The sequence below is a fragment of the Sorghum bicolor genome, chromosome 9, assembly GCF_000003195.3.
Source record: "Sorghum bicolor cultivar BTx623 chromosome 9, Sorghum_bicolor_NCBIv3, whole genome shotgun sequence".
NCBI classification, from domain to species: Eukaryota; Viridiplantae; Streptophyta; class Magnoliopsida; order Poales; family Poaceae; genus Sorghum; species Sorghum bicolor.
Genome location: NC_012878.2, coordinates 58514851 through 58532970, shown reverse-complemented (window position 1 = coordinate 58532970; position 18120 = coordinate 58514851). Strand labels below are relative to the sequence as shown.

The 18120-nt window shown below is 44.2% G+C and overlaps 2 protein-coding genes across 6 annotated transcripts; one reads left to right on the top strand and one right to left on the bottom strand.

Annotated features, from left to right (window-relative positions):
* LOC8065953 (transcription factor FAMA) lies at positions 419 to 5714 on the top strand. 2 transcript variants are annotated; one of them, XM_002441553.2, is made up of 4 exons: positions 419 to 1000; positions 1181 to 1846; positions 4686 to 5210; positions 5279 to 5714. In XM_002441553.2, exons 1-4 carry the CDS (start codon positions 911 to 913, stop codon positions 5366 to 5368), a joined length of 1371 nt encoding a protein of 456 aa, XP_002441598.2. In that variant the 5' UTR covers positions 419 to 910; the 3' UTR covers positions 5369 to 5714. The 2 variants fall into 2 exon arrangements, with proteins under 2 accessions (XP_002441598.2, XP_021303203.1); XM_021447528.1 differs by having other exon boundaries at positions 1178 to 1846.
* LOC8065295 (jasmonic acid-amido synthetase JAR1) lies at positions 6047 to 12297 on the bottom strand. Of its 4 annotated transcripts, none has more exons than XM_021447525.1 (5): positions 9489 to 10777; positions 8585 to 8894; positions 8389 to 8490; positions 7377 to 8194; positions 6047 to 6800 (listed from the first exon to the last, which is right to left on the bottom strand). In XM_021447525.1, the coding sequence occupies exons 1-5, from the start codon at positions 9625 to 9627 to the stop codon at positions 6256 to 6258; spliced, it is 1914 nt and encodes a 637-aa protein (XP_021303200.1). In that variant the 5' UTR covers positions 9628 to 10777; the 3' UTR covers positions 6047 to 6255. The 4 variants fall into 4 exon arrangements, with proteins under 4 accessions (XP_021303200.1, XP_002440347.1, XP_021303202.1 ...); XM_002440302.2 differs by lacking the exon at positions 9489 to 10777 and adding an exon at positions 12084 to 12297 and having other exon boundaries at positions 6061 to 6800; XM_021447527.1 differs by lacking the exon at positions 9489 to 10777 and adding an exon at positions 10832 to 11133 and having other exon boundaries at positions 6061 to 6800.

Below are 18120 nucleotides of genomic sequence, written 5' to 3'. Positions count from 1 at the left end.
AGTCGCATGACGTCATGTCGCCTCCGTCTCCTATTCGGATCTGATCATCCATCCCGCCGAGCGCAGAGCAGAGAGGGGAGAGAATTATCACGGGCGGTGTCGGCGACCTTTTTATAAAATCTGCACCCATGCATCTCATGCCGGCCGAGAGAGAAAGCTAGAAGAAAAGCGAGAAAAAGAAGAGGCGCCCGCCCGTGACGATCATATCATCCATCCAAGACGCGTCGTCGGCGGCGGAGAGAGAGAGAGAGAGAGAGAGAGAGAGAGAGAGGAAGCTAATTAGACGACCGCCGCGCCGATGGAGTCGAAGAAAAGCAGAGGCGGGGAGCGTCGCGCATGTGAACAACATAACTCTCACCGGCCGGAGCGGAAGCGGACACTTCTCTTAGAGGCGGCCACCGCGCGCGCGCGGTGGCCGAATTCATCAGCCTCGATCGATCGTCCTACGCACGCACGCCACCACCATCAAGAGCTCAGCTAGCCTCGCTCCTCTCTCTCTCTCTCTCTCTCTCTCTCTCTCTCTCTCTCTCTCTCTCTCTCTCTCTCTCTCTCTCTCTCTCTCCCTCCCTCCCTCCCTGTCCGCCATGCATGCTAGCTCAAACACGATCGACAAGCTAGTTTATCTCCTTGATTAATTAATCATCAGCTAGTACGTAGCTTCGTATTCCCTCTCCAGTCCCCGGCCGGCCCGCCCTACCTCTCGTGTCGTTCCTGCAAACCATCCTAGCGCGCTATCAAAGTGCAGAACATGCATGCATGAAGCATGGCGATCAGTGACTGATCGCTGCTGAGGCGTTCTTTCGCTTCTTCTTGTGTTATTTAGCTGCTGCCCCTGCCCCTGCCCCTGCCCCTGCCTCGATCGGCCATGCACACGCACCGCCTGTGAACCTGCCTAGCTACCTGCATCTGCATGCATGTGTCCATCGTGAGTTCATCAAATTCAAAGCACCTACTACGCTGCTCTGCTCCTCGACCTGATCATCATATCATGGACAAAGAGGTATATGCATCCCAGCATGCGCTCGCGCGCCACACATGCATGTTTTCACACCTCTGAAATTTGAACTTTCTACTACTTCTCTATCTATATATCTACTCAAAGGTTGATGAGATCTCTGATCATACGTATAATCCTTAACTTGTTTGCAAATGGCGCGCGCTTCCGTTCCGTCCGCAGCAGCAGGGGAGTCACCTCGACAGCTTCGCGGCGCCGCCGGAAGACCAGCACCAGCAGCACGCCGGCGGGGCCGAGACGATGGTCGACTACATGCTTGGCCACAACCACGTGCACGCGCCGCCTGCCGCACCAGCACCGCCGACGACGCAGAGCCAGCAGGCGGTGTCGTTCGACAAGCTCAGCTTCTCCGACGTCCTGCAGTTCGCCGACTTCGGCCCCAAGCTCGCGCTCAACCAGCCCGCCGCGTCCGCCGGCCCGGGAGAGGACGCGGACGACATCGACGACGACGACGACGACGACGGATACTTCTTCAGGTTCCAGTCTCTGCCGGCGACGACCCTCCCCCAGCGCCACGCGAATCCTGAGGCGGCGGGCAGCAAGACGACGACGGCCGATCAGGACGGAGGAGCCGGCGGCGGCGTCGGCGGCGTCTCCGAGAGCACCACGCTGGTGCAGCAGGGCGATCACGGCCGCGCGGAGAATAAGGGCGCCGGGGACCAGCAGCAGGGGAAGAGCGGCCGGCGGAAGCGCCCGCGCACGGTGAAGACCAGCGAGGAGGTGGAGAGCCAGCGGATGACGCACATCGCCGTCGAGCGCAACCGCCGGCGCCAGATGAACGAGTACCTCAGGGTCCTCAGGTCACTCATGCCAGGATCCTACGTCCAGAGGGTACGTTCACACACTCACTCACTCTACATATGCTACACACTCTCTTCTTTGCTGCACTCTTGCACACACATTTCAACCTCATGTCCTCATCTTACACGATCCTCCGATCCAACAACGCTGTGGTTTCAACAAATTTGATGCCGCCTTTGGGAATGGGAAAGTTAAATCTGACCTCAGGGGAATTCATGTGCTCCTACCCCATGCACCTTTGGGTGAAGTTCGTGCGCATTCTAAAGAGAGGCCTTAAGGAACTAGGGGAGCGAACCTAAGTGGCATGCCTGTCCTATACTGATCCATATACCTGAAATTGGCAAGATATTAAGCATTCGAATGTGAACAAAGTGTGAACCATGCATGTTGGTTGTATCGGTTGTAGGTTGCCACCATGTCACAATAATTGCAGCGATGTTAGGGCTTAGATTTTAGGGTTTGGGTTACCAAGGATGGATGTATGCTGCTGCTGGGATGACAAAGGTGGGAGAGGTAGGAGGTAAAAGTCGAATTCACTTGAAGCATATAGACCATGGTGAAGCAAATCAGGTGAACAACAATGTTGGGATCTTAGATTAGATAGCTCTCATACATTATTGCATGAAAAAAAATCTAAAAAAAATGTCAAAGTGCTTACAATTTATAGCACCTTCATGTGAGTAGTGCAACAAGAGGGTCATTATACATAAAGGCCACATACGTGGAGGTTGACATTACCTATGTCACCTTCTGACCTTCATTTAAGGAAACTGAGCCCTCCATGTTTTTTCCAATGTTTTCTTATAAAATTTGAGAAACCTCGTTTCAAAAATAATTTTTGAGAAGCTTGACTTGGATATGGTGGTCATGCATTTCTTTCAAAAAAAAAATGGTGGTCATGCATGGCTGTGGCAGGTTTAGGTAGGTAGGTGGACCCTTCGTTTGAAATTTAAGAAAAATTTGTTTATCTTAACACTATTATACCAAATAAATATAGTATTAAGATACCATGATGGATTCAGTAAAACTAACCTATTTTTTATATTATGTAAAACCAACCTATTGGTGTATATGTTCATGGATCATTTTTTATTTTGTTAACTTGGTCAAAGTTAGAGAGGGAGAGCACGAATTAACTTGGTTAGAGTCTTGAGATTTGAGACATTTTTATGTTTGTCAATCACTAACGTATGCACCATGTTTTTCTTATGGTCTTTGTGGTAAGGACCTACCCACGATAAAAAATATTGTGAAGTAATATAAGGAGCAACTAAAAAATCAGGTTGTTCGACGACGATGTTGGCTAGCAGCGACGGAGCTAACGGTGGGGCTGGTGGGGCTCCAGCCCCCCTACGACCGTAGAACCCACGTAGCCTCCCCTTAATTAGCCTCTCCAACAATTTTTTATCATTGATGCTTTTTAGAGAAGGAGCTAAAGTTATCTTAAGGTAGCAGAAGCCTCTCCTAAATTTTTTTCTAGATTCGTCGTCACTGTTGGCTAGTCATGGTCTCAGAGATGCAAATTGTGCAATAAATATATGAGATTATGGTCAAGGCAAATCTACACATGATTTTTTTCATATATTTCAGAAAATAAAATATATTAATGTTAATTTTTTTAAAAGACCTTCGTTAAAGGATACTCACTCCATACCTATAAAAAAGTCGTTTAGGATAGTGACACGGTTTCTAAAGTCTAACTTTGACTCTTTGTTTTTCTAAAAAATATTTATAAAAAATGGTATATGTATATTTTTATGAAAGTATTTTTCGAGACAAATCTATTCATATGATTTTTATATTTTTAAACTCAACAACTTAAAAGTTATTCATAATTTATATTCCCAATGTTTAACTCAAACTTTATCTAAAACGATTTTCTTTATAGATACAGAGGTTGAGGTTGCATGGGCATATAAAACACAAAAGGCACAAAGTTTGTACATGTAAATTACTTGTCATCCTCGCACCAAAAAACTTGATCACCATTGCACAGCAACTTTCCATATAATTACGCATTTAACCCAAATGTGTCATGTCCTAGTTGTATACTCAGTGTAATCGTGAAAACCATTTACAAAATCATACTTAGGAGTTTTCAAAAAATTTGAAACTTTGCACACCGATAGTGCATCTAAAGATATACATTGTCACAAAATTTGGGATTCAAACTTGTACAAATTCATATGAAAATAACAAATTTCACTTGCATATACATTAGCGGACAAAAATCTAGAAGTTTTGTCCTCCAGTGCATATGCAAGTGAAATTTGTTATTTTCATATGAATTTGTGTAAAATGAGTTTGAATCTCAAAATTTGTGAAAATGTGTATCTCTAGATGCACTATCGGTGTGCAAAGTTTTCATTTTTTTAAAAAAACTCCTAATTGTTTTAATGTGATTTTCATGAATTGCACCGAAGATGTGTTTGCACTGAATATTTTGCCACAAATATATTAACATGATGCCAACATATAAGTATAGAATTATCCAAATACAATACGGACAAATCTAATAGGTTTTACAATACAAACATATTAAAATGAACAAAGTCTGGAATTCGTGTCGCTAAAATGTTTCAATTTACATGCCATACTCAAACCCAGCTAATCTGGAACTGAAATTTAACATAAATCAATTCTTCAACGTACATACATACAGCGCACTGAACTTGAACTCCGCTATCGGACATGCCACGGTAAAAGATCTACGGGATGAAGCAAAATAGATAATTTTCAGTTAATTTGCTGATTTTCACTGTCAGATACGACAAAAGTCCAGTCGGGAATACTGGTCACACTTGAGGGGAAAATTACAGACACGCTATAACTACCTGACACGTGACACGTACACATATGCTGGGTGCAGGGAGACCAAGCATCGATCATAGGAGGCGCCATCGAGTTCATCAGGGAGCTGGAGCAGCTGATCCAGTGCCTGGAGTCGCAGAAGCGGCGGCGCCTGTACGGCGGGTCCGGCGACGCGCCACGGCCACCGCCGGTGGTGGACGCAGCAGTGCCAGGCGGCGCGCCAATAACGTCCACTACTCAGCCACAGGTGCCGCCGCCGCCGCAGTTCTTCCCTCCGAGCCACCCTTTCCCGGTGGCGTCTGGCGGCGGCGACGCCAAGATAATACTGGACCTGGAAGCGGCAGGAGGCGCCGTCGTCGACGCCGGCGGCGGGCTCCGGGAGGAGGTGGCCGAGAACAAGTCGTGCCTGGCGGACATCGAGGTGCGGGCGCTGGGCGCCGACGCCATGATCAAGATCCTGTCACGCCGCCGGCCAGGGCAACTGATCAAGACCATCGCCGCGCTGGAGGACATGCAGATGTCCATCCTGCACACCAACATCACCACCATCGAGCAGACCGTCCTCTACTCCTTCAACGTTAAGGTAATAAAGGTATAAATTTCTTCAGCTTCATCAGGATTAAAATTGAATAAGTTGCTGCGATGTGATAGATCGTCGGCGAGGCAAGATACTCGGCGGAGGACATCGCCGGCGCCGTGCACCAGATCCTCAGCTTCATCGACGTCAACTACACCCTGTGATCTTCTTTCTCTTGCAGCCTCTGTGCCAACTGCCAAGACAGGGGGGCAAGTATCCGGTTAAGTGTTAACGTTGGCAGCGACTTGTGTATTTAAATTTCTGAGTGCTATTTTCCCCACGTTCTATATGTGCTTGATTATTACATATTTATGTATGTTCTGTCAGTTTCTATGTATGTATAAAACTGATTGAAGGACAAGTCAGAGATTAGCACTAGTAGTATTATACTCAGGGACACTATGTGTATGATTGGCAATTGCAGTGTGCTGAAACTGTCAGCTAATCAAACAAGATAGGTGCATGATGACTTCTACTGTCACATGTCTCGTGGACCACTGCTCTTTTCAATCTTTTCCCTGTAATCAGTGCTTTACCTTGGTGTCGCTGACTCTGTTATGGCTACCAACAACAATTGTTGGATGATTGCAACCTTCACAGAATGATTCCCAGCTACATCCCAGTAGCCCACAAAGTGTTAAAGAGTAAAGGAACAGTGCAGCGACGAAATAAAGCAGCGCTTACCTACCCATGTTACGATTGATACACGAAATCTGCAGAACTGCTTGTTCAAGTAAAGACTCCAAGACGACATAGCCAGCTGGGCAGAAATGTTTTGGCTGTGTGTGCTCTGGGGTCTGGAGTGGAGACTGAATGCATATGTTTGCTGTGCACAGAAATCAGAACACAGGCAGAGGGAGCAGCAGCTTCACTTTTCTGATACCTCTTGCTACAACTGCATTTGGATTTACAGATATTCTAGCAACCAGCAGCACTAGAATATGAGTTTTACAGCAAGAGACTAAGACAGTTTGTTTTCTTTATCTGGAGACTAGAACAGAACAGTGAAAAAAGATAATTACAAGGAACAACTAGCAGCATTTCTTATTTATCAGAGCCCATAGGCGGTACTGAAGTAACTTCCGGTGGTGTTCCTATTTAGTATCTGCAGAACCTTGACATTCAACGGACTGACGAATCGAGGTGTCTTGAACTGACTCACGGCGCCACCAAGGCTCAGGAAGTGATCTAGAATCTCCTTGAAGGTTCCCTTTTTCAGAATCCGTAGCTCAAGTGGGCCAATGGCTTTGATCTTCCTTGAACCCATATATCCTGCATCAACAAAGGCTAGGTCCAAGCAATTTGCGCAGCTTCGTAACACATCCTCACTTGCATCGGAGCTCAGCTCCCAGAAGATGACATAGCGACCAGGGTCACTTGACTTCTCCACAAAGCTAGTGAAATCCACAATTTCCAGCTTCTCTGCATCCAAGAGCTTTGCTGCCTCCTCAACAGCCAGCTGGAGGTCTTTCTCGGTGTTCTTGTCGATGTTGATGCTCAGGACTAGGCTTCTGCGGCAGATGAACCGGAGCTCGGGTGTTGAGTTGTGGAAGCCTGCTACCTTCACAATATCTCCTAGCCGGTAGCGATATAGACCTACAGCAACAGAATGAAACCGGGATTGTAAAAGTACTCAGAGATATGGTACATTTTTCCATCAACTTAATAGGCAAAGCTTTTGTATTCAAATCATTTGTGTCTAAGATTTACAATATCCAAATGTAGATGTATCTAAAATTGCTTGTGACATATGCGTTAGAACTAACCATCTGGGATAATAAAAGGATAAAGATGTGTTTGGTGACTCTAATAACATCAAAACATTGTGCAGCTATGGCTACCTAATACAATATGAACCAAACATTAATGGATAGGCTGCAGGGAGTGGACCACAAATACAAGCAATAATTACTCCATGTGCTTAAAACATAACTTTGATGTATGCACCCCAACTGTGTGCTTTTTTGGTTCTGTTCAAAAATGCTTTTCATTGAAAAAAATATAAATAGCGTAAACCATCATGCATCATAATTATACTTCTGAAATGATATAAGGTAACATATCTGAATCAGGTGACTGAGGCAGAAATAGAAGATAAAACTACCATGAATTCTGTACTTTGCTATAGGTAATAACAATTCAGAATGGTACAGTAACAGAGAAGGAATGTACCTCCAAAGGTAGTTATCACAACTTCATAGATTTTTCCGACCTCAACTTCGGTCAGGCCAACTGGTTCTGATTCTATGTAATGAATGGAGGCACTATTCTCCGTCTCCTCACCTTCGGGTTTCTCCAAACGAATGAACTCAAAATAACCGGTCTGGGGGAGAACAGCGTATGTCACCTGTTCAGGTGGTAGTGTGGGGTTTATATTAGCACCAACCCATCCTTCAGATGCACCGTAATCTGCACTTATCAGAGGCAAGTGCCCAGCATAGTGCCTCAACTTTTTTAGGTATGGCTCCATGGAACCTGTCATGATACCATAGACATACTTTGCATTTGGCCAGAGCGCTGGAATTACACCATACCAGTTGCTCAAGCCCATGCACTTCTTATAGATCAAGTCAGCAAGCTCAGGGTTGGGCTTCAGGATTTTTGTAACAGCTTCACGAATAGATGGCACTGTAACTTTCTCTGAGAGGACACCACCTCTTATGTCAGCACATAGATCTTCCCAAACCTCCTCAAATGTTTGAAATGCATGGACTAAGCTGTGAGCAAATGGCGAGAACACCTGATGGACCTCGTCAGAGTATATTAGCCCACAGAGCAAGTGACAATACAAGGACTGATTGAAGTCAGGGCCAAAAACAACTTCATCAGGGCTGCAGCATTGAGACTGGATATCCTTCATCCCTTCCTTGTAACGTGCCCTCCGGTACAAGTTTGTCGTTGCAGTTGTGGCAAGGATGCCACCTTTTGTTACCACTTGCTTGCTACCATAGATAAACTGCAACGCTTTTCCTCTTCCTATTGGATACTTACTGTAAATAAATAAATAAATACTGTTTTAAAATCTAGGATGTAAGAAATCCAAAACCAATCAACTGTTTAATCACATGCACCATTAGAGCCTTATTATAGAGAAAATTTATGTTGCACGTGGTCAGATAAAACCCAGCTCATTCAAAAGTATGAGCATTAGTTGCAAAAAATGTAACATAATGAAGATGCTTACCGGTTCCTAAATGCATATGAAGTCTGGAATATTTGAAGTGTGGTCTCAAGCAATTCATCAGTAAATGGCAAGAACTTGGGCTTGCCCTGTGTTGTTCCGGAACTGGATCCAAAGAAAGAACATCAAGTTACAAACACCGACATCCATAAACCAATATAAACAATAAGATGACACATTTTTCAAGCACTGTAATTACCTGAGGGAAAGGGAGGTGACGGGCTTCCCAGTGAGGAGTGGAGAGCTATCACCATCAGCGATCCTATGGATGTATGGCTCAAGATCACTGTGCACACACAACGGGATGCAGGATTTGTAGCTCTCTACATCAGTCCTGCCATTGAGGCCGAACTTCTTCAGATATTCAGCATCAGCATTCAACTCAAGGATCTTTTTCAGTGTATCCTTCTGTACACGCCCAGCATCGCGTGTTAGCATCTCAAACTCATGGATAGTTTCTTCACAGCTACAGATCGGCATCTTTACTGGAAGAATCTTGGATTTATCACCTGATTTGTAAGTTGGATGACAAACAACCAATCAAATTTGTAAGATGGAATACAACAATTGAAATTTTGGGCTATTTTATTTAACTGCACAGCGCCGAACTCAATGTTGCTATGAATACTTGGAAGTTAGAAGATAGAATGTATAGAAAAATACTGCAGTTTGCAACCACTAACCGAGCTGAAAACCAAAACTGCTGCACACAGTTGGGAATGGGAAGTCTATGGGCAGAATACAAGGAAACTATTTAAGGGTGCAGAACTCTACTGCAGACATGAGAACACTAAATCTCATTAACCTTGGAATGAAACGAACATTGCAAGCATGGATAGCACAGAAGAAAAGGGAGTAAAAGCCAAAAAAACAAAAGTAGTATACTCTACACCTACTAAAGCCAACAACCAAAAAAATAGGGCTACTTTGCAAACCACCTGTAGAAACAATATTGACAGAAAAATGGTATAGTTAGGCTTTACTTTCCGACACAGCCTATACTAATGTAATCCGTCAGAATCCAAATAAAGTAAAGGTATTTCATCAACCTTTTTACTAGATCGAGATTCGACTAGGCACAAGAATCGCAACATGAGACAAACCTCTAAAAGCTGAATACATACTGACAGGAGACGGAGAGAGCAGCTTGCTGGCTATCCAGGCTATATGATTCCGGTGGGTGCCAGGGTTTGACAATACAATTATACGAAGGATAAAGCAGTATCCTAAAGAAACAGACATGAAGATAGCAACAAAGGCAGATGATGAGTGGAAATTTGCAAGCTTAAAGTTCACAACAGCACAACTTTTTTTTCGAGTAATGGGGAAATTGCCATAACGGTCAACCAACCACTCTCTCGGTGCTCAGACTAGCAATACAACCTACCAGTGCAGTGACCACTCTAGCACGGCCTGCCCTTTACACATCAGTCTTACAAATATGATTTCTTTCGTGAAATACTGGACCAATCATAGGGATGGTTTTTTTGGTTTCACAAAAAGAAGAAGAAAAACACATAGTGGTGGCTGTTTAGCTGGAATATTTAAGTAGGGTCCCTAAGGGACTAAGAGCAGAAAGAACATGGTGCTGTGGAGAGCGAACAAGAGCCAATTGAAGAGATGCCCAGAAAGGCATGGGCAGGGAGCACCCTTCTCGGGCGGACCGAACAGGAATCCACCATGGACGGATGGAGCGCAGAGTAATTGCCGCACGGCTCGCTGCACCTGGTACTAGCTAAAAACGGAAGCAAATCCACGGAGCTCACTGTGCAAGCATTGCCGCAGAGGGATAGAAACATGTGTGCTTTGACTGTTGAGTCCAGGTGCGAGCTAGACTGCTAGAGACCGAACGATCTCTGGGAAGGCTGCTGTTTTGTTTATACCTGTTCTTAAAAAAAAAGGGAGGTAGCACGAAAGAGGCAAGGCAAGGAGGAAAGAACGAATATATGCGGTGAATTTGTGCCGGCAATCCGCCATGGGGGGCGAATCAGCGCGCGAGTCAACCTGCGATAGCAAAACGCAGGAGCCCTTTTTAGTAGCCTCGGTCACCACAGATTCTTGGAGGAATTATTTTTTCACCGCCAAGGGAATCAGCAGAAACCAGGGCTGAGCTGAGCATCTCGTGGAATTCTAGAGGGTCCGGCCGACACCCACCGGCGTTTCTTCTTGTGTGTGTGTGTGTGTGGCTTTTAAAAAAGAGAGGAAATCCCGAATTTTTTGGAGGAGAAAAGGTACGGAAAACATACACAGTAGCAGTAGCCAGTAGTAGCGAGGATTTTAATTGAGAGGGAGGAGTTTCGGCCTTTCGGGCGCCATGAGCAGCCCATATGAAGAAAGATTTGAATTTGATTGCGTACAGTCACAGCAGCCGACGAAACAGAAGAAGCAAGCAGCCAGAAACGAGAGTCGGTCGGCAGGCAGTCATCGGAAGGGGAGGGCTGCTTACCGGGAGCAGCAGCGGCGCGGTCAGACGGATCTGCACACCGGGCACCGGCGTCAGAGGGGAGCTGAGGGGGGAGCAGCGGGCGGCTGTGGCTCCGCGACGCCGACGCCGACGCGGACGCCGTGGCTCCGCGGGGCAGGAGAGGCGGCCCGGTGGCCGGTGAGGACGGCGGCGGAATGGGCAGGCGCGGGCGCGGCGCGAGGAGGGTTCGCCACGGGCGCGGCTTGGCTCATGGGACTGCGGAGGAGGAGGCCGGGCGGGTGCGGCGAGCGACGGGCGGAGGAGGAGAGGATTATAAGGAGGAGAGAAGATGAACGGAACGGAGCAACAGCACGGAGGCGGGCGGGGGCGGGTGGTGTGGTGCCGCGCCCGGCGGCGAGATTTCGGGTCTTTTTGGGGTGTTCCGTGCAAAAAAGCCCGAAATCAGAGCGGACGGAACGGGGGATTTGACCCCGGTTGGGTTGCCCCACCCGTCCCGTCTCATCCGGTTGTCGGGTCGGGTCTGTAACCCGTTAGTGGAGCCCGGCCCGGCGTGCGCTGTGCGTTTGTCTCGTCTCCTCCGTTCCTAACTGACAGACCGACCGGTGGGGCCGGATTGCACATGTATCTATGCATGGCTTGGACGGAGGTAGAAACGTTTGCAGGTACGACATGTCCCATGTCTTGTTATAACACAACATGTGTCCTAGTATAGTACAGGCTGATTCATGTATAATACTCGTATACCATGCATGTTTTTTTTTAAAAAAACAAAACAAAACTGGAAAACACAGTACCGTGTGTGAAAGATCTGTAGGGAAAAAAAATTATTTTCTGAACTTCCAACGCAAAGCTAGCTAAAGGACACTGATGCTCTTTGTAACCTCATGCAGAACAAGCTAAAAGACATGCATTATGGCTTTGTCTATATCTCCCAATATAACGATCGTTCCTGGAATATGATCCCCAGCAGCTCATTTAATTATATATATTAGTAAATCAAAGCTCCGCACGTATATATAGTCGGCCTATTTGTTTCGACTGCTACTACGGCTTATGAAATAACGCCTATTAATTATACCGAGAACTCTCGCGTGAATAACATAAACTAACAGAGTTAGAAAATCAACGCCAGTAACATGTTCTTGATTAGAGCAAACTCATGTCATATAATTGTTTAAACTTTACAAGTTAAGAATATTATAAGAAAGCATGGCACCATACAACCCTTTATATATAATTAATCATAAAAAAAAGGTAAAACAAAATCACTCACCGCCGATCAGTTCAAGCAAATAACCAACAGCAAATGGTTGGCGTCGTCGTCAACTGGTTTGTATGATGAGCGGTTGGGCTAGCCTTTCTCTTGACGGATGATTGGATGAAGGAAAGATATAGAAGGCTTGGTGTAGTGGATGAAATAGCACTAACAATCAGAAACACATTGGGAGTGGTATGGTGTATATTGCTGCGGGTGTGTGTGTGGCAATGAATGGGATGGAAGAAGCTTTGCGCCTCCTGCCTGCCATTTTATAGGGTGCAACCGAGGGATGCCTACGCCAAATAGGAGCCTATAACAATTAGTCAATTATTTTTTATCTATTTTTTAATAATATTTTTGTTTGCCATATCTGCATTTTGGCTTCGAGCGTCCAGGTACATAATTGCATTGGCATGTGTAGGGGGGCATGTTCATCAAGGTACTCTCATGCATGATATCTAAATAAAGTGTTGTTCCCTATTGTTCTCCTTACAAATTTGTCAGATATATATAGATCGATGTTATCTCATCACAACTTTAATGACTTGTTTTCACCAAATTTTGTTTTTGTTAAGATATTATGACTACCATGTACGAGTCGTGCATTTTTTACAAATTTGTCAGATATATATATAGATCGATGTTATCTCATCACAACTTTAATGACTTGTTTTCACCAAATTTTGTTTTGGTTAAGATATTATGACTACCATGTACGAGTCGTGCATTTTTTGGTGCCATATTTTCGTATTCCATCCGTCCCAAAATAATTGTCGTTTGTGCTTCCCGATAAACAACTTTGACTAAATATATATTAAAAAATATTAATATTTATGGTACATAATTAGTATCATTGGAAAGATCTTTGAGTTTAATTTTTTAACAAATTTATTTGGAGACACAAATATTGCACGTATTTTCTACAAATCGAATCAAACTTGTGGCACGAAAACCAAAAGCGACAATTAATTTGGGACGGAGGGATTATGTCTTAAGGTATCATCCTTCATAACTTTTATGATATGCAATATGTTGTAAAAGAGATGTCAACAAATAGCGAAATCTCTCAAAACAAAACTTTTATGAGGAACATAACTTAATAGGGTTCACTTGCTTTGCGCCCCCCAACAGTTCCTTAGGCATGTGCTAGGGCAAAGCTATAGCATCAAAGTGAAGATGGTGCGCCATTAAAGCAAAATACCAAATTTAATTGTCATAAATGAGAGTTAAATGCACCTGGAGCTCTCGAACTTTGTAAATGTGTGTCACATAGGCCTCTGAACTTTAAAAATGTATTTTCGTCCCCTAAACTTGTTAAGTGGTATACATAGACCTCTAAACTTTGAAAATACATTTCTAGCCCCTGAATTGTTAAGTGGTACACCACAGGCTATATTTGACGCAGAGTATGTGTCGAGGCCAGCGGGGTCCGTGTGAGCTCTATGACTAGAGCCATGCATGGAAGCATCGCTTGTGGCTAGGGTCATGCTTTCTGCGACGCACCACAACGCCATCTCACCCTCTAGTCCCTGATGCTCCCTCGTTGTCCTTCCTGTTGGTGAGTACCTCTATGTGGAGGTGTCTTCCGCGCCGATGACGACGGTGACTCCCATACATGCCCATACTTGCCATGACGGTTTCAGGGGGATTGGTGCATATATTTTTTTGCCACGTAGCAACCCCATGTCAGCGAAAAATATACTGCATGGCAAGTATGGACCTGTGTTATACCACTTAACAAGTTTAGGGAGCTAGAAATATATTTTCAAAGTTAAAGACTTATATGTACCACTTAACAAGTTTAGGGTACCAATAATACATTTTCAAAGTTTAGGGCCCTATGTGACACATGCTTACAAGTTTGAGGGCCCTTGGTAACAAAAGTTTTGTGCACCCCTGATGCCAGTGCATCAGGAAAATATCACGTGGCTTCACGTCTAGTCTATGCTACTTTGTGTGAGTCGATTGTGGTGACTTTTACTGAAAGAAATGGAATGAGAATATCATACAATCCGATAATGAACTAAGGGCTTGTTCGGTTCACGCCCAAACCGCACCGTAGCTCGTCGCACCGTAACTGTGGCACGCCGCATTGGCCAAACGGTCGCGCCGTGGTTCGCCGAAGATTTGGCGGCGACTACAGCAACTAGTTTATTTTTCCTGCCATCTTGCCAACTTGAGTGGCGGGAAGCAAACAGGCCCTAAAGCACACCTTTTACCCATTTGGGAAGAATCACGGTATATATGTTGTTCCATTCACTGAAATTATTGGGCGTTTGGTATGCCAAACCACCGTACCTGGAAATGTTGGTAACTTGTTGCCCTGTGCGCACGTTAAGTTTTACAAGGTTGATTTGGTTATATATAGACATATAGGAAAAATAAAGGATCCACTCGCATGGTCTGATTTCTTCTTAGGTAGTCGACGACCAAGCCAAAAAAAATGCTTATACACAGTCAACCAAGCACTATAGCAACATGCATACACACGGAAGTAGAAGCAAGCGGCAGTCCATTTCATGCACCCGTGTATATGAATGGCGACCACTAAACCGAAATAGTAGACAGGGACATGGTCTTTTGCATTGGATGATTACTTGTAGAAAAAATAAAATAAAAAATGCGCACTTGGCCAAATGGCTGCCAGTGCAGCAGGTACGGCACGGTTGAAACTATTTGTGCATATATATATGCCACAGAGATTTGGTGTGTGTGATAAACCAACATTTACATAATTAACTAATCAGTTTAATCACTATGTATCTAAAGTATACATACCAGAGGTAGTGACTCCGATCTCTGTAGTGTACGTCCCCACACCACCCATTTTTTCTCATTTATATCCTTGGCACCTCTAATCTTATTAATTGCATACATCATTCGAGGAAAACTAAGGCCAGTCTCAATGCATAGTTTCATGACACAGTTACCAAAACTATAAACTAGGTAATCGAGCCACATGAGTTTCATGGGGATGAAACTCCTCTCTCATCTGATGAAACTCCTTCATTTAATGACCCTGCCAAGTCAGCAATTTTGCTTATGTGGCACCCTATTTAATGTGCATGACACTCCCATGAAACATGTATTGAGAGTGACCTAACTAAAGAGGGAAAAAAATCATGAGAGCTGAGACGGCTGTTACATGTCATCTTAGGACCTAGTTTGGATGTTGTTGGGTGTTGACATCAATCTATACATGTCTTAGGCTAAACTGGGATGGAGACATCATAACCTGTGTGGTTATTGTGATGCCTATATGTTTGTGGATGGAGAGTAGCAGTCTAAGTCGAAGCCATATGATGCCACATATGTACGCGTCGCCGTCGTTGCCGGCCATATGTAAATGTGCATGGCCTGGTGCATGTACTAGTCACAAACGGACACCACCACCAGCAGGTGCCGGTTGCACTGGCCGGGGCCCGGGAGAGAGCCGGCCGGCCCCTCCCACAAGTCAACCAACCTACGGCGGCGTCCGACTGGCGTGTACGTCGTCGTCGTCGCCTCCGATCGACCTGATCCCCTCGTCGGAGAATCATGCATGCATACATGTGTCGGCCATGAACACCCGTCGTACCATCGGACATCGATATATATATGGAGCAGCTAGCTAGCTAGGTAGCCTCGATCGATGGATGAACACCACCAGGCCATATCGTCGACGACGATGGCCAGCTGCATGCAGCCAGTGTCCGTCTCTTCTGACTTGTGTCGTGTGGTGGAGCGCCCGGGTGTGCCTTGGATGTCACGTCCTTGTACATATTTGCTTTGCAATATTGCGGCGTACATCTAGGATATGCATGCCACGTACTACCACCACCACCACAGTACTACTACTCTGTCTCAGTTTTTTTAAAATTAATAAGACGTTTTAATTAATATCTTTATATATATATATAGCTTTTGCTGTATATACATTTAACTAGATAATTAGACACATAGTAGGTTTATATATATATATATATAGTAAAAAGAAATATGTTTAGAAAAATCAAAACGTTTTATATATAGTTTAGAGCGCAGAGGGTGAAATTTCAGGAATTTGCCCCTCTACACCGAGCAGCCGTGCATCATCTCCACGTCACTTTTTTCATCACTACTTGTCGTAATCTTCACTATAATTGAAAACTTTTTGGGCCGTTAGACCAGACAAACTCATGCCCCAATAAACTCATCTCCACCGCAGCCCACTAATTCGGCCCACTAATCTCCACCATAACCAGGTCGATCACGGTTAATCAATCTACGTTTCCCTTCCTCAAGCGCGAATTTTTTTTTGCCTGTGACGCCCCCGCCGTCGGCGGACGGTAGGGAGACGGTCTGATCAGCGAATACCCACAATGACACGGTGGACGGCAGGGAGACGGTGATCAGCGAATTCCAGTTGTGACGCCGGCACCGTTGGCGGACGGCAAGGAGACGGTGATAAGCGAATTCCAGTTGATTAGCGTACACACGGCGGAGATCTTCTCGAACCAGACTGTAAGTGCATTATTGAATTAGCGTACACACGGCAGAGATCTTCTCGACCAAGCAATCCCCATACCCAGACACATTAGTCTATTACCCAGACCGATCCCTCTTCTCCTTTATTTGCCTGTAAGTGCATTATTTGTGCCCGTGCAAGTATGTGCCATGCTTATGTGTTGCCTCTGTTGCATGTCACTAGCTGTTCTTGACTTGATTAGGTCCCTGACGGCAACCTCAAACGAGTAGTAGTATTCTGATCTAAATGGTTCCATGGTTTTAGATATAGGTTCAGATAGATCCTCAAACGAGTAGCAGTATTCTGATCTAAATGGTTCTATGGTTTTAGATATAGGTTCAGATAGGTGATGATATGTATGTACATCTGAATGGTTGTGAATGATAAAATTCATGAATGCCCTTTTGCAGTTCCTTTTTCTTCATTCTGGAGGCTTCAATGTCTACACCTAGACATACACGCGATGCGCTAAGCGACATCACCAACGTCACAGGTATGCTTTTAATAATTGGGTGTTTTTTCTAATTTTGTAATCTAATCCAAATTTATCAAAATTCTTGCTAAAGATGAGGCCTCGTCGAGGCGGGCTCAAACATCGCAAGGTCACAATAAATAATTTTGTCCTTTTTCGTGTTCTCAGCAAAGAGTGGGTATGAAGTACAGAACCACATCCAATTTTTTTGAGTCATAGAAATATTATTAATATTTTACAAGAGGAAAAAGAGTTGAATCATGAATCATTTAATATGAGTATTCGAATGCTCGCGAAGAACCAAGACATGAAGCTGACGAAACAAAAATACCACCTCATGGATCTTAAATTTGCTGTAAGTTGTTATATATAAATAATTATAATTATAAAATAGTATAATTCATCAAAGATTGCTAATTACTAAAAATTCAACAGGAAATAACTAGGTTTCGACGAGATCCATGATGTTGTGGACCTGTTAACAAAGTATATCAAGAAAAATTGAAAAAAAGTACTTGAGTGTTGGCCTAGCATGTAATATCACATAAATGACTGTAGCAATATAAGTTAAGTTTTATTTACTATATACTTTATTTAATTATTTTTTGTACTTACCAATCAAATATTCTCTTTATGTGTCTTAGATTCTACTACCCTACTATCAGGATGGATTGTACATTTTATTCATAATAGACATGCAGAACAAAATTGTTCGTATTATGGATCCACTACAAGAACAAACTTCTTTGTCTGGTTTTAGTCAAGATATGGCATATACAACTACATTCCAAGCTATTGCTAGAATGTTCATGCTCGCCATGGGACTATCAAAATCAAGGAGGAACCACCGTATATCTTCATGGCAGCGAGAATACCCTTCATATGTAACAAAGGTTACATCAAACCATAAAGACTGGTACTCACTTGTCATTTGGTTCAAGTTTGTTGTAGTTGTAACAAATATTTTAGATTTGTACGCCAAATAAACAACTGATCTTGTACAAGAACTTGGGAGGCTTTTTCGTATACAATTTCATGAAGCTGTGGGATGGTGTAAGATTGCCGCCGATAAATAATGTAAGCACATGCAGTCT

Bases quoted from the DNA above. Each gene is read 5' to 3' on its own strand.
- LOC8065953 (XM_021447528.1), top strand. From the start codon at position 911: ATGCATGTGTCCATCGTGAGTTCATCAAATTCAAAGCACCTACTACGC. The intron at 1,847-4,685 runs GTACGTTCACAC...TGCTGGGTGCAG, and splicing joins CAGGATCCTACGTCCAGAGG to GGAGACCAAGCATCGATCAT. The intron at 5,211-5,278 runs GTAATAAAGGTA...GCGATGTGATAG, and splicing joins TCTACTCCTTCAACGTTAAG to ATCGTCGGCGAGGCAAGATA.
- LOC8065295 (XM_021447525.1), bottom strand. From the start codon at position 9,627: ATGTCTGTTTCTTTAGGATACTGCTTTATCCTTCGTATAATTGTATTG. The intron at 8,491-8,584 runs GTAATTACAGTG...CTTTGGATCCAG, and splicing joins GTCACCTCCCTTTCCCTCAG to TTCCGGAACAACACAGGGCA. The intron at 8,195-8,388 runs GTAAGCATCTTC...ATTTATTTACAG, and splicing joins TCATATGCATTTAGGAACCG to TAAGTATCCAATAGGAAGAG.